Below are 15,942 nucleotides of genomic sequence, written 5' to 3'. Positions count from 1 at the left end.
GCTGCTATGTGTCTCACGGGGGTGAAGAACGGGAGAAATAGGACTCTGCAGGGGCAGGTGGGAGAGAGTTGAGACAGCAACAGCACAACCTTTTTTAGTTGAGAGTGCAACTATCCAGTGGGAGACAATCACTCAGGGAGCAATGCAAAAATAGAGGTGTGTGTGCTAAAATTCTTGTTTACAACGTGACACATTTTTAACCTGCTATTAACTGCATGCTCCTGAGAGCATCTGTTCTCTGGTAGGAAAGATGTCAATCAGCTCCATCACTTCTTCCCTATAAAGTTACCAAAGTTATTTTTTGAGTGTTAATTGACAAAGAATTCAACCTTGTCAGTCTGCTTCATTAGAAATTGTACCATACTTGAGAAATCTATATGGTTAAAATCATATACTATTGGTTGCATGATGGGGTTGGTGTGACGTTAGAACAAAAGTAGCGATAAATGTTCTCTCTCTTCACAGATCTGATACCCTCTTTGTATTGTCTGGGCTGACTTCAGTACTAGTCTCACTAATGATCTCTATTAGAGAGGGGCTGTTAACCCGGACAGTAATTAAGTCGCATTTAGTCTTTACAGGTTTGTCGAATCACAGTCTCGGTATGGGCACTATAAAGGTAAACAGTTGATTGTGATAATTATAATGCAAATAATATAGTTAATAAGTAGTCTATTATTAAAAATAAAATAAAAATCACCTTTACTTATCTACTTGTATTAGTGTAATCTCCTGGCATATTCAGACAAAAATAGTGTGTGAGCGTGTGTGTGTCATGAGGTGATTTAAGATAAGACAAGGAATTTGAGGACAAAAATAATCAGAAATAAGAGCAAAAAGTCAGCACCAGTAGCAACATGATATGCTCTTTTATTTTTTATTCTGCTCTTTTATATGATTTAAAAAAAATAATAATACTAATAATAATTTTAACAGTTATATAAATATATAAAAAATATCTCTATTTTTTTTTATTCCGAGCTTGGGACCCCAGGGGTCAGATCTCGTGTTTTTGCTAATCAAGGGATGAGCTATTTTTCCAAAGCTTGAACTGAATAAAATTGGAGCCCTTAAATTGGCATTATTCTCGTGTAATGAGTGCAAGTGAGCCCAATTATTCCACTTGCTATCAAAACAGAGGAAGATTAACTCTTCTCCACTTTGACACTCTCCTACAGTACTATCTTTTTATAGATATTCACACTCTTGATCTGTCTACGCAGTCTCAGCTGCTGTACTGTATGTGCGGCTAAGCTTGTCTTATAAATCTTCTTTAGTGTATAGTAGCTTCATCAACAAGCCTGTCACCTAAACCAAACACAAAAATGATCTCAAACTACTCAAGAGAAAATGGCTACATCTCCTCATCTTTCTCCAGGGAATGGCATTAAACCACTAAATTAGAGATTCAGCCTTGCCACAATCTGCATATGGATGGGGAACCATTTCCACTCAAGCTTTGCTTGAATCCCTGTTAAATGTTGTTTTTTGAAGTTTAAATTGTCCATGGCAGAGGGATTTCCACTGATTTTGAAAAACATCTTGTAGATTAAATGGAAAGGCCACAGTTGGAGCCCTTTGAATAAATAAAAATAGTCCAGCTCTATAGGATATCAGTTTTTATCAGCCTGTGAGGAATGAAATTGGCTGCTAATCAGGAGGAGCCGAATGAAGGGAGATGAATAAAATTATTCGCCACTGCGCTGAGACAAAAAATTCTGTCTCAATCTGCAACTGAATAGACACACAGTCAGCCTTAAGATATGTTTGGTCCGATAACTGATGTGCACTAGCGAAAGACAATCCCACACACCCACATGCACCTGAACACAAATGCACCCAGACAGCTTTGATAAGAGACAATTACGACGTGTTGTTGACTGTGACAGAACAAAAGGATTTCTGCTCTTTATTTCAAGGAAGTCGTGGTGAAAAGAGTGTGACACGAGGCATGTTATTACTCTCCAATAAAAGAAACTCTTCAGAGCAAGATCGGGCGTGCTGCCAAATATGAACGCAATTTTATCGGCACGAATGCAGATGTGGGAGGTGCAGAGGTCACTCACTCTGTGGTTGGGGTGATGTGCTGGCCATATGTTGTTGTTTTTCCACGACCCTCACTCCATCCTGCCCTCCCCCTAAATCTGTTTACCTCTAAGGATGGTTTAATACAAATTAAATTAAAGAAAGTCAGCACAGATTATCCTGGTGTGTTTCAGCTGCTGTAGCAGTGTGGGGGTCAAGCCCGCAGCATCTGGCCCTTCTCGTCACAGCAAGTCCCCAAGCTGCTCAGCTCTCTCTGGGAGTCGGAGCAGACCAGCACCCTTACTGGCCCAGTATGAGAGTGTGCACGTGCATGCATGTGGTTGAGCCCAGGATGTTGGAATGTAAAACAAGGGTGTGAGCCCGACAGCATGCATGTAAAGTGTGTTTCTATTGTTTGCTTTGTGTTAAAGGAGTGTAGGGAAAAGTGTTAAATAAGTGCTGTGATACAACAGTTTGGAGAAGTATTGAAGCAAATTGCTAATTGAAAATCAGAATGCATGCTTGAATTAGAACGTATGTGTTGGCAGTCCCTTGTGTAATGCGTTGTAAGGGGACTTTGTCGTGCAGTGGTGATAGCAGACTGTCAGCGCTCTGATTACAATCTGCTCGTCAGTCTACAGATGAGGCACTGATGTGGGGCGAGGTAAAACGCTCCTCTCGATCCTGATGCTGACAGCTGCTGAAAAAGGCCATTTGGCATATTAGGAGCAGATGTGTCCAGCATGGTTAAATCTGAGCATTAACTACTCTAACTATAGAATTGCGTCATGAATTGTGCTGATGGAGTCAACTTGTTTTGATTACAGAGTGGTTTTTATCCATCAATCTGTCTATTTAGGCATAACAGGATATGTGGCAATGTGCACTGGAGGTGTGAGGTTGATTTTTTCCCCCAACTTTTATTACATAATTATATAGTGGAAACAAGAAACTGTGATTAGTAGATAGAGACATTATAGGAAGAAATGGGTCACTGGGATACTTATGAATGGGAGAAATTGTAACGATGAATCCGGCGGCTGTAGAAATGGAATTCCCACCTTACTGTTAAAAGACGTACCTTTTAAGTGACACTGCCTCTGTTTTTATCGAGAAGGTGATTTTGTGTGTGATCAATGCTAAAGAAGCACAATATATGATACCATTGTTGTCCGATTGCATAGTTGAAATATTGTGTCTGATGAAAGGCATGTATCTCCAAAAATGTTTTTTTTCAAGAGCATGGAAAAACTATTTTTCTCATAAACAATCGTACAAAATGAATCTAAAATAATTAGCACCATAAATAGAATTCTATCAATACATATCTGTTAGAGAACTGTTCAATATTTTAATAGGACTTTGAGAATAGAATAGGATTTTGTTAGGAAGCGTGGACATACATGGTTTTCTTATCATGGATTCCGATGGCGCATGTTCATTTACAGACTTGAGTCTAACTGTTCGTGTTCTCAGAACTAAGTTGGTAGGTCATCGATTGCTAGAGAATTGATTTTTGGATATAATCTGAGCTTTCACTTACTATTTTAGAATTTTTTATTATTACTATTTTTTAGAATTAGTTTTCACTCACGGTTTCACGAAGATGGAAACCATATATGGCTGGTATAGTCTACTTTTTAAAGCCATCTGACATTGTGCGTGCATGAATGGCTTTGGATGTCAGGGAAATCATAGAGCCAGTGCGATGAAGGCAATCTCATCAATACACTTCAGCCAGACAGCTAAGGTAAATTAATTGATGTTCTTCAAAACATAAGGGAGGGACATACATGGTTTTGATGGACACTTCTCAAGGCCAATGGAGATACTTGTTAAACAGATAGCCTGATTAAACATCTCTTTATTGGTCATGTGGATGCACAATTCAAACAGTAGGAAGAGGTAATTTAGTCCATTCCGTCTATGGTAAAAAGTCAAAATTGCCAAAAGTGGAGATACAACTTTTTCATTGGACATCGACAATATGTTATTTCCTTGTAATCTTAGCCAATAATTTTGGAGATTTCCATCTTTCCCCATTACTGTAGATATGAGCTGTACTTAGAAAATAGCTTAGTATCCACTGAAAAAAGCTGCCTGGAGGCATGACGAACATGGCCACCAAGTAACCTGACATGCCTTAAAGGGACTTTGGAAATGTTGCAAGCTGGAATTGAACCTTTAGTACTTGTATGAGCATCATGGCTCAACATTTGTTTGAATAAGTGGAGCAGGAAAAATTATTCTACTGTTCTACTGGTACCCTACATCAGTGCTTCCTGTTTGCAGAAATCATACTTCTGCATATCTATATACTCCTCATTGTGAGGAAATGGGTTGCCCTTTCATCGGGGAAGGGGAATGGCCTTGATCCGTGGGGGGGTAGGGCAGTGTAGTCTATTAGACATTTTCGCTGCACTGACAGATATTTGGAAGAGCACACCCCAAGATACTGTGTCATTATTTTTTATCAAAGTGACAAGCGAGTGTATGATTTACACTCATAACAAAAGCAGCATACAGAATGGATCAGTCGGCGCTCACTGCTTGTGCCCAGTGCTGAATTAAATTAATGTAAAGGTGTTCACATCACTCATCTCCTCTGCTCTCGCCTGCTGAATGTGTCTCTGTGTGTATAAGTGTGTGTGTGTACGTTTGTGGGCGAGAGAAAACAGAAAGATGCATGACTGTGGTGTAAAATGGCTCAATGGTACTCATCCTGAGTTGTGAATGTAACAGGCAAAGCACTCGCTCTCGTCAACTCGCTCTCTGTGTGCTCAAACACAGCAGTGCAGCTAAGTGCTCTGTTTCTGGACTATCTATGTATAGAATAAAACATGCTAAAAATTTTACAAATTGTGCCATTTAAGGATTTGGATTGAGGAGAAATATTCTACAAAACCTGTTGAATAGTTTGTAAATTTATTAATGGGTACTTTCTAAGGCAAACATCACTATTAGTATTATTGCTTTTACTTACATTTAGGGATCTGAACAAACTCCTAACAATAAGTACTAGACTTTAGTGCATAACCGTTTGTGCCATGGACATAAATGATGCCTCAAATAACATTGCTGGTTGAGGAGAGGTGTGCTGTTGTTTTTTTGTGAATGGATTTAGGATTTTCACCAGGTAGATTAAATCCTGCAGAAAAACCCACTTGCATTGAAGGTGGGACTCGAGTCATATCTAGGGACCAGAATATCATAGAGACTTGGCGGTGGGCTCTGCTGACTTGGGCCAATAAGTAATTTAGAAACCACCCAGAACAACCCAGCAACACACTAAAAGCCACTTAGAACATCTTAGCAATAGCAAAACAACAAGATTATGGCAGAGAATTTTGCACAGGCACGCACCACTCAGATGTTCTTCGGAAATTCAAAATCTTGTTTACAATAGCTTCTCTATTTCCTAAAGGAATATTCCAGGTCCAATACAAGTTAGCAATTGACAGCATTTGAGGCATATTGTTGATTACCACAAAAAATAATAATAACATTTTGACTCGTCCCTACTTTCCTTAAAAAAAAAAAAATCGAGGCTACAGTGAGGATGTGAAAGGGGTTGTTGGAAAGTTTAAATGCAGAAATGTGAAGCTCATATACATTTAAAAGCACATTCATTCTTCTACGAAAATATGTGTATTACTTGAGCTGATTTTTTTTTTTAATTGTCATTTTAGGGTTTATGTTGTTAACTAGGTAACGAAGTTGTAAAATTGGATATAACTTTACACACAAAAGGTTAGTTAGTGATTTTTTATTACATTAAAATAATTTTAACACGCTTATTGTTTACAACTTGTGGCTATACTATTGAAACAGTGAGCATTTTAACGTTTACAGATTGGCCTCATTCATTTGTACCATTTGTACCATTTGTACCAAGTGCTTCACTGTAATGCTGATTTTTGCATTTTAAAGAAAGTAGTCAAAGTTGTTATTATTATTATTATTATATAGTTTAATTATACATTTTTTAGTATTAATCAACATTATGCCACGAAAGCTGTCGATTGTACTTAATTAGTATTGAACCTGTAATATTTCTTCAAGACGCACAACTGAGGGAAAAGCCCTCAACAAAAGAATTTAGTTGGAAAACGGGCAGTAACTAACAGCCTGTTCATGTCATGTTTCTTAAGCAGAAGGTTAGCGAATCAGAATAGCGAATCTTGGATTTGTATGTGTCACGATTATTCTGTGTCCAGGTGTCGCTTTTTCCGTCCCAGGTGACTCCAGGGAGACAACGGGGAGACTTGCTTTTAGTCCAGACACTTATTTAGAATAAAATTGCAGGGGACCGATTAAAAAAGTTACCTCCATTTGAGTTTTATTAGATTCTATGATCAAATTTTCCCTTGAAAAATGAAACAAAAATTAACGTGGTAGCCAAGCACCCCACCCACCCACACACACACACACACACACACTCACATTTCTTGTTTATTATATTACTGACCAGTCTGCTTCCTGTAAAATATCCAAGCAGATTGTGAGTCTATAAAGCACACGCACAGACTCTGCTGCTTGATATGGATATTGTACTGTTGAAACAGCTATTTATAGCAGACAGAGTATCTGATAAATTCCCAAACACCACAAAGGCCAAAAGCAAACACCAGTTCTTCTTGTTGTAACGAAATATCAAAGTACACAATGACACACATGTGTACACAGTCATATTATATACAGTAAATCAGAGAGGAGTGTCACAGTATTAATACTGCCATACAGTTTGTTAGCAAACAACATGTCAGTACAGTCCTCCTTGCTGGAACGCAGATACTGTATAAGCTAGGATGGGTTATGGGGTTATTTAAATCTTTTCATCATGCTAAAAGGCAAAGAGCTTTGACATATGCTGACCTTGTGAATTATTAACATGCTTGCTATTAATGTATGCATATTTAATCACAAATAAACTGAATGCAGGCGAATGGAACCCATAGTCCTTAGTAGATGTAAGCTGAGTCTATTACAGGACTAAACACAAAGACTTTTCCTCTCTTTCTCCTTGCTCTGCATTTATGATGCAGCTGTTGATTGGGGAAATACCCATTCCTGGTACTATAGTTGTTTATTAGTGCTTTGTGATTGTTTTATGTAAAGGAAATATATCAGCTGCAGTCCGCAGGGAAAGAAACAGAATGAGTTAGGTAGAAAAGGGTATTGCGTATACTCATTTGTAACACTCTGTTTCGTCCCTATTGAGTCTTGCTTTAGCTAGTGGAATAATGCAAAGCTGAGCATATCATATTGCCACCGATGTTGACTTTTAAATGATTCATTTTTGTCCAATTGTATTTTGAAAATATAAATTGCATCACTTTGGACTGACATGGTGTGTTGCTGCCAGTTTAAAGGTGCAAAAGCTATCAAAGCATTTACCCTCGGAAACAGCGGCCTTTCATAATAAGATGGATTTGCAATGGGGGAAATTGAGTTGAATGTGAATTGACAGGTGATGAAGTGGAATGATTGCAAGGATATGGCAGCTTATTTGTCAAATGGGCTCTGTTGCGATTGATTCTTTATAATTTGTGTTTGTAGGTAGCTGGACGCTTTTAAACATCAACAAGTCCTCATATTCATTTCTCCTGCCGAAGAGGCAGAAAAAGATCCCAATTCCAGGGCGAGCCTGAGGCGATCCTTCACCTCCCTTATACTGTAGAGCTTCCCCTAGGGCTCATATGGTCTGCAAGAGAAGGGGAAATCTATAATCTAGCAGATGGCAGAGGATCTATGGGAAATTCTATAATCAGGGGTTGGCACCTAACACCAGCTCAGGAGCATTTCCACCCTCCACACTGTGTTTCTCTGAGCTGGTGAATAAAAGATAAATCCAGTCTTACCAGGTGCTCTACTCCGCGGTGGAGAGGAAGCCACGGTGGTCTGTTCCTGTTGTCATGAGTGCCACACAGAGCACTGCCTCAGCAAAACAAGGACTGAAATGGATTAGAGATGCTGCAGACCCTCCAAGGAGACAGTGGGGTGAAAAGAGAAGGCTTGTCACAGTCTCTGGAGAGTAGGAGGCAAAAAGATTAAAATGAAAAAGAAAGGCTACATGTTGGACAAGGAAGAGAGGGAGTGTGTGTGAGGAAATAAATGAGGCTGGCAGTGAAGTCTAGGAAGAGCAACTCAATGTTAAGATTGGCTTTCAGTGTGAGACTCCTCTGCTCCATTAATACAGCGCACACACACACACACACACACACACACACACACACACACACACACACACACGCAAAAGACAGTTCCTTTGCAGCCTCACTGCAGCTTTAAATTTATAGACATACAAACATCTCCTAAGCCTCCATGGAAAATGCCACTCTTGCTACAGGCTCATTTCTTCTCCTAAACCCTGCTCAAAAAAGCATGTCTGCCTTCTCCAATTGTTATTTTATTTTATTTAATTATTCATTTTTTTTTTTTTTAAAGAAAATATAGTTATGCACTACCTGCCTTTCCCTTGATAACCTTTCCTTGGTAAGCTCCTTGTTGAAATAGGTAAATAAACAACGGGACTCATTATGAGTACTGATTTTCTCACAGCACTCTGGGGACTGTGTAAATAAACCTTAAGATGACTGATGAATAAGCTTCCAAATAACAGCAAGCACCAAACTGCTATTAAATGAGTAAATATAATATTTTGATTTAAAGGGATAATCTATCTATCTATCTATCTATCTATCTATCTATCTATCTATCTATCTATCTATCTATCTATCTATCTATCTATCTATCTATCTATCTATCTGTCTGTCTATCTATCTATCTATCTATCTTTTTTTTTTCATTTAATACTTATTTAATACCTGAATATTCAGGGTTCAATACAAGTAGAGCTCAATCAACAGCATTTGTGGCACAATGTTGATTAACACAAAACAAATATTTGACATCCCTCATTTATTTAAAAATAAATAAATAAAATCACGTTAAAGTTTTAACAGAAGAATTAATGTAAATGCTATTATAAAATTCTAAACTTCACATTTCTGCCTTTAATCCCTCCAAACAATTTCCCAATTGACTTCTATTGTAAGTGCCTCATTACCTCGATTTATTTTTTGTTTTTAAAGAAAAGGAGCAGGAAGAATCTAAATTAGTTTTTGTGTTATGTTATAACAGAATAGAATCTAAGAATCTAAAAAAAAAAGAATCAAAATGAGTTATGTTATAATATATACATATAGTATATAATAAAAACAAAAATCCTGAAATTATTTAGATAAAACAACTATAATATAAATAATCTAAATTATTCTTTGTGTTAATTTAATTTATGCCACAAATTCTGATTGAGCTAAACTTGTATTGAACATGAAATATTCCTTTAATGCTTTTTTATTATTTGTATTTGTTTACCCCTAACATTTGTATTTAGTGGAAGTATGGTAAGAACATGTTTTTGTCTCTGACTGACATATTATGAGCATTTCAGTAAACTTAAGTGGAGCTAGAAAGAAGAAGTAGAGGAACTGCTTAATCTTCAAGACACAATTTTATCAAACTCTCAACCGTTCCGCAAAAAAACAAAAAACAAAAAAAAAACAGTGTTTATGCCTTAATTTTACTGTTTTGTTTCCTGAAAGGAATTAGATAAAATGACTATTACAAATACTATATGGTGGTAAAGCAGGGTACAGTCTGTTAATTATTAATTGGTTTAACAGTATAGCATGCAGCTTGAATTAGTGCATAATTTAACGCACTGCTCCATGTGTAAATGCAGGTGAAATTGTATGGGCTGATGTATCAGTCTCAGAAGAGATAAAACATAAATTGTGATTGTTTTATTTCTTGCGGCACCTGAAGTACTGTTCCCCTTGCTCTGTGCATCTACCCCCGTACAATGAACACTCTCACATCCGGACTACGTAATTGTCATGCTGGGAAGAAGGCAAATCAAATCTCTCAGCGGCAACTAAGCGAGGAGATTGTTTTTCCTCTCCACAGGCTGAAGTTGTAGAAGGGGCAATGGAGGGGGCATTTTAGGGGTTAAGGGTTAGAGAGAAAAGGATAGAGAGAATGAAAAAATGAGGTTAGAGGACTCAACTAGGGTGGTTTGCAAAGGTGTCATCTGGCTGGGTGAAGAAGGCCTCACTTTTACTGCCATCTTTCCATTACTTGGGAAGAAACACAACAATAATTACAGAGATAGGGTGACTCCGGCCGCCAAACTGGGGCCTCTCGGATCATAACAACACATTGTAGAACCTGATTAAGTAGCCATTTGTGGAAACCACACTGTAGTTTAAGCAGCCCTCATCTCCGAGCATGAAACCCAACCTCTGGGAAAGAAATATTGATAGCCCTTACGCTCTGATGGCGGTCAGCGGTGTAGGCATACAGTACATTACTTTACAGGAAGATTACCGCTAATGCATGGAAGCTCTCTGTCATAAAGACCTTTAAGGGCCAAGGGCGCCTCTTAAATGCCCTCTGGCCATCAACCTGAATTAATGAAAACACAAAAAGAGCATTGAACAATGGAATTGATATCTCTTTTTTTTTTGGTACTAATTTGGTCACAATCCATCAGTGAATCATCACCACACATCAATAGGTGCCTTTATTGTTGAATGATGGCACTTATCTATCACATTCTTTAAAAAAACGCATTGATATCTGCTCAGATTTGCTGCTGAACCACATTTCGCAATCTCCAGCCATGAGATGTCTCTGAACAGGCACCACATTTGCATAACTGAAGCTATTACATCAATTAGCCCACTATGATATAAGCAGAGAGATCAAAATGTCAACAGAAGGAAATCTGCCAAGATCTGACTGAGTCTGTATCATGGATTGCAAATCTTCTCTTAAAAGGGTCAGCGATCTGCGACGCATAACTGCTTTTCAACAGGGCTCTCGTTTGTTTGAATATTCGTAGCCCTGGAGAAGAATAGCAGAGATCCGTATGTGCAAATACATGAGGAGGATGGCCTGGAATCTCGTTCTCCCTGAAGGGCTCAGCCTAATGTAGAGCCCACCTTTCAAAACCAATTATGGACCGGCCACCCAGAGCACATCATTTACAAATTTGTATTCTGTCTTTTTTTATTACGTTTTTCCCTTGTTACTCAGTCCATAGCGGTGGAGATGGAAAGGCTTTATAATGAGTTCTCCCAGGGACCAAAGTAGAGCACAGGTGGAATAAAAAAACAGTTCTCTGCATACTTAGATATACATTATATTTTCACACTTGCCCTGATAGAGTACTAAAATAATTGTCCATGCCCATTACTTCGATATTTATGAAGTCAAGCCAGATAGGATCAAAGAAGCAAATAACTACCACACAAGCTACGACAAGAACAAACGTGGTGATGTCTGCTAATATACTGTTGATTAAAATGGCTTTTTACAAATTATTTCCTTGATTACAATGACTTAAGGTTTAATTAAAGACACACCAGACACTTACACAAGCAAGAACATACACACCCCACACATAAAAGATTATGTGAACCTTCGGCGGGTCCAGATTTCATCACCACCCAAAAATCTCAATTAGGCGCTTCGTCAGCTGTCACTTGTAATTAAAATCTTATCATGCTTGGAGGTAATTAGTGAGCATGGAGGTGAGACAGTACACGACAGCTGGCGATGAATGATATTTGACATTCTGACTGGCCTGAGGTGGACAGCAATGAGTTGGCATGTGTGCGACTAGTCGACTAAACGGTTCTGATGCTGCTAGTCGACACTGGAATTACTAGTTACCCCCCTAATAAACTGATCATCATTTTTACAAATTTACCTTTGGCTTTATATTTTTACAGAGGTTGTGCTTAAATTACTGCCATATTAATGTTACATACTTTAAATAGAATTTATAATACAAATATTATTTTTAAAGAGGATATCTGGAGCAGATACAAAGTTTAATTTCAAAGTTTTAGAATCGGAGCACAAGTGACGCATATTTTTTCACCATACATGTTAACAAGTTAGAGCATTCACATAGGAAACATTTTGAAGTGGCGCGTGAGCGGCAGTGCAGCAGGAGTTTCAGCATCGAGTCTATTTTTGCTGCGCTCCTCATACTGAATTAAAGTGCCAGTGCACTGTTGATGGACATCATGAAGATGAGTTGACATGAAAAAAAAAACTGATATTGCACAGACTAAGCATGTATTTGTAGTCTAGTGAGTTTTTTGGATTAATTACAGCTCGTAGGAAAACAAAATGAAATACAAATTTAAAATTAAATGACACACACAAAAAAAGTTATTATTTTAATGATTTAGCTTAGATCAAAAAACTAAATACATTTTGCCTTAAACTAAATAAAAATACCCTATATACTATTAAATAGAGAGCGGGTCTAAAGGGTTAACAGCAATACACATATCCAGCCAAGTGCAAGTGTGAGGTAAACAAATGCACGGGACAGCAGATGTGGTTGGTAAATTCAAAACTTTCCTCAGTCTTGTATTGTATTGAAGTGCTCTATTACTCTCAACTTTTTACACAAGGATTAATTAACAAAATGGACAAAAATGTGGGCTGCTGTACCTGGCTGCTGGTGAAGATGGTGAGTTAACATATTGGAAGCGCATCCTTTTGTGAAGAAAGTACTCAACGCTCAAAAGCTTTGCATGTTGTTTGAACAAAGAGATATAGCTATTCAATGGTTGTGCATAATTACTTATTTCTGGCTATATTATTATGTGTGACTGAGCCAAACCGAGTGATCAAACCATCCGTCTTCTCTTGTGCAAAACACCAGTCAGGCTCGTCGTCCTCCCCCTTCCACTAAATTATTTTGTTTAAAAATTTGCAGAGCTTGTTGTGTTGACCGTAACTACATGAAATAATTATATTAGTCAGCATTAGATTACACCAGCGTCATGTCAATACGATTTCATGACGATCACGTTTGTAACACTTAACAATAGCTCACTCCTGAAAACCATTATATAACTTTATTTTCTGTGTAAAGTGCAGCAGTTTCAGCAGCAGAATCGCTGCCGGTGTAAAAGCACAAGTGTTTGCAGCGATATTGTCGCAACGCACTGCTTTAGTTCGGCTCACGCGCTGCTTCGGCGTGCTATGTGAAAGAGGCGTTACTATCTTTATGACCTGATTAGGGTAACTGGAAAAGTTGTTGAGAGACCCCTCCTTAGACTATTGGGAATGTTCTGATAGCTCCAAGGATCCATTAAACCCATTCTGAAATTAATTTAGTTAATTAAGTTTGGTGTGGTTACAATTGTTGGCAGGCATGTACAACTTCTATTCTCTGTTTATTTACAATGAAGGATATGTGCATGTGTTTTGGATCATAGCTCTGTATGCAGTTATTCCATCTTTGTGATTATAAAAGCTTATATCTGTCTCCGGGAAGCAAGTGTGGCTGACTTTGGCTGGCAGCATAATCATTGGTTGTGTTCCACTGTCTGCATTAAACTCCTTATCGTCTGGTTGATGGATAGACATAGCCCTGAAAGCCATTGACTTCTTTTTCTATCTTGGTTTAAAATCAGAGAAGTTGAAGCCAAGAGGTAGGTTTATCCCCATTGAAAAGAGCTGCATTTTATCACCATACTAATTGAGAGGGTAGCATCTGCCATATTTCACCAAAATGGAAATATTTTATTTACTTGTGTTTTAGCTGTTAGTTATTGAAGACTATTATTTCTTGAATACCTGCACTTTTAACAATGCATATCAGTTCACACAAATTCATCATTTGAATCCATTCATTAAAAAAATTATCAAATGTACTGACTCTAATGCCATTTTTGCTACAGAAGTTTAAATAATAGACTCTATTAAAAAAGTCTTAACGCTATCATACTCAAGAGACAAAGATAGATGAAATTAGTATAATGAGATACTCTTTAGGAAACGCAATGGTCAAATAAAAAGCACATTAATTCACTGCAATATTCATGATGTTGCTTATTTTATATAGCCAGCAAAATCATCACAAATACAGTATATTGTGAATCTTCGACATATCAGCCAGCACTATTGTGTTCTACTAGTAATCTTTTGGTGCTATCATCTCCATATTCGTTAGATTTATTCCAACACTGTTGACTTCCAGAAGCCTTTGAACTCTTTTTCTCAATGTAGGACAGAAAGTCATCATATGCAAATCATTGAGCATTTCATCTGCAATTGCAAAGTTAAAAATCCCCTGGCATGCTCTTAATTTTTTCTCTCTCTAAGTTTATTTATTTCTTTGATATTTTATTATTAGCATCCACAAAAATTGTGCGAGGAAAAGAGGAACTCAAAGAGAGGAAACTTTCTTTTCTAACCCTGAACTCCTCATCTATTCCCCTGTCTGGCTTAATGACATTTTGAAGAGCATGGTCTGACTGAGGATGGGTTTGGGGGGAGGCTGGAGGAGTGACGACAGGAGCAGACTCACTGCAGCAGAACAGGCCACGTGTGCTTAGAAAGAGAATTTGGGAGGTTGCCTTTGAAAGCACAGGCAGCTAACTAGAGTCTTTGTGTAAAATAACATTTCAATTGAAAGGCAATTACTGGTGACATTATTTTGGTTGCTGCATGAATAAATTCATTTTTTTGTCTCCCCCCCCTCTCTATCTTTCTTTCTTCTCTCTCTTTCCCCAGACGGAGAATTATTCCATTGACTCCAGTTATGTAAACAGCAGAGCACACCTAATTAAAAGGTATGTCTTTATTAAGCAATCAGATTATTTTATCTCTCTTATTTTAATGTATTCTTAAAAGGGTAATACATCACAAATCAGCAGGAACAGAACAAGGTTTTGCAAACTTCCTCATATTTTACTCTTAGTCAAATGTGGGCAGTCATATGTTAATGCTAGTTTCAATAGATGGTCATTCTGGACTAGGGAGGAAGAGTCGAGTTCTGAAAGTTATAGTATTGTACAAAATTATAATGAACTCTTTTATTTAAAAAAAATCAGGAACAAATAGATGCTTATGACCACTTTAAGATCATCTCTGACCAGACACTTCCATATTCATAAAAAAAAAAAATATATAATATATATATATTAGGGCTGTCGATTTAACGCGTTAATTCAGTGCGATTAATTTTTTTTTTAAAATAGCGCGTTAAAAAAATTTACGCAATTAAACGCATGCCCCCGGAACATAATAAGGAAGATTCCTGAGAAATGTAAGCTTGTAGTGCCACCTGTTTACTCCAGAGGGCAGTAAGTGAAATTTCAGCTGTATGAGCAACGCACATACAGATTGACAAATTCACTTGTGAAATGGATTTCTGTGAACTTTATGCCAATGATTGACTTATGATCAATAATATGGTAGTAAACAATACATTGTATTCTAAAGCTGTTTTTTGTATTGTCCTATCAATGATTAACTCTTCTGCTACAGGATTGTAATGCATTGTAATTATCTGAATATTTTTTATTATATATATATATATATATATAAAAATATGTATAATCATTATATATTGAATTATTGTTATATGATGGGCTTTCTCAGCAAATATTTGTATATGCGATTAATCACGATTAATTAATCGTGGCACCATGTAATTTCTTTGATAAAAAATTTTCATCGATTGACAGCCCTAATATATATAATTAAAAAAATTTAAAAAGTTGGTTGCTCATAAACTTGGCCATATACCGTAGGCAAGACATTAATATTCAACATGTTTATGGATAGTATCAAGCATTAAACATTTAGTATCATAAGTGATTAAGCACACCCTCATCAAGTATTTCTAATTTCTCCACTAATATGAATAATTCCATCAAATCCTTGCAAACGTGTATAAAAAATATTACATGTTATAGAATATTAAAGCTGAAGCCCAGAGCGGAGGCGTGGGTTGTTAAGCTACATGCTACATTAATCATATAGAAACTCAACAAGAATGTTTAATCCCGAAATTCCAGAGGATTCTTCTTCTAAGCA

At 37.2% G+C, this 15,942-nt stretch overlaps 1 protein-coding gene across 4 annotated transcripts in view; it reads left to right on the top strand.

Annotated features, from left to right (window-relative positions):
• Window positions 1-15,942, top strand: part of LOC127663212 (protocadherin-19-like) — a 55,356-nt gene that overhangs the window by 18,804 nt on the left and 20,610 nt on the right. For all 4 annotated transcript variants that reach the window (XM_052154730.1, XM_052154727.1, XM_052154729.1 and 1 more), the window contains exon 3: window positions 14,635-14,693. In XM_052154730.1, coding sequence (XP_052010690.1) covers window positions 14,635-14,693 — 59 coding nt within the window. The remainder of the gene's footprint in view (window positions 1-14,634; window positions 14,694-15,942) is intronic.

Source organism: Xyrauchen texanus, chromosome 23, assembly GCF_025860055.1.
Source record: "Xyrauchen texanus isolate HMW12.3.18 chromosome 23, RBS_HiC_50CHRs, whole genome shotgun sequence".
Taxonomy (NCBI): Eukaryota; Metazoa; Chordata; class Actinopteri; order Cypriniformes; family Catostomidae; genus Xyrauchen; species Xyrauchen texanus.
This window is presented reverse-complemented; position numbering and strand designations above follow the sequence as displayed.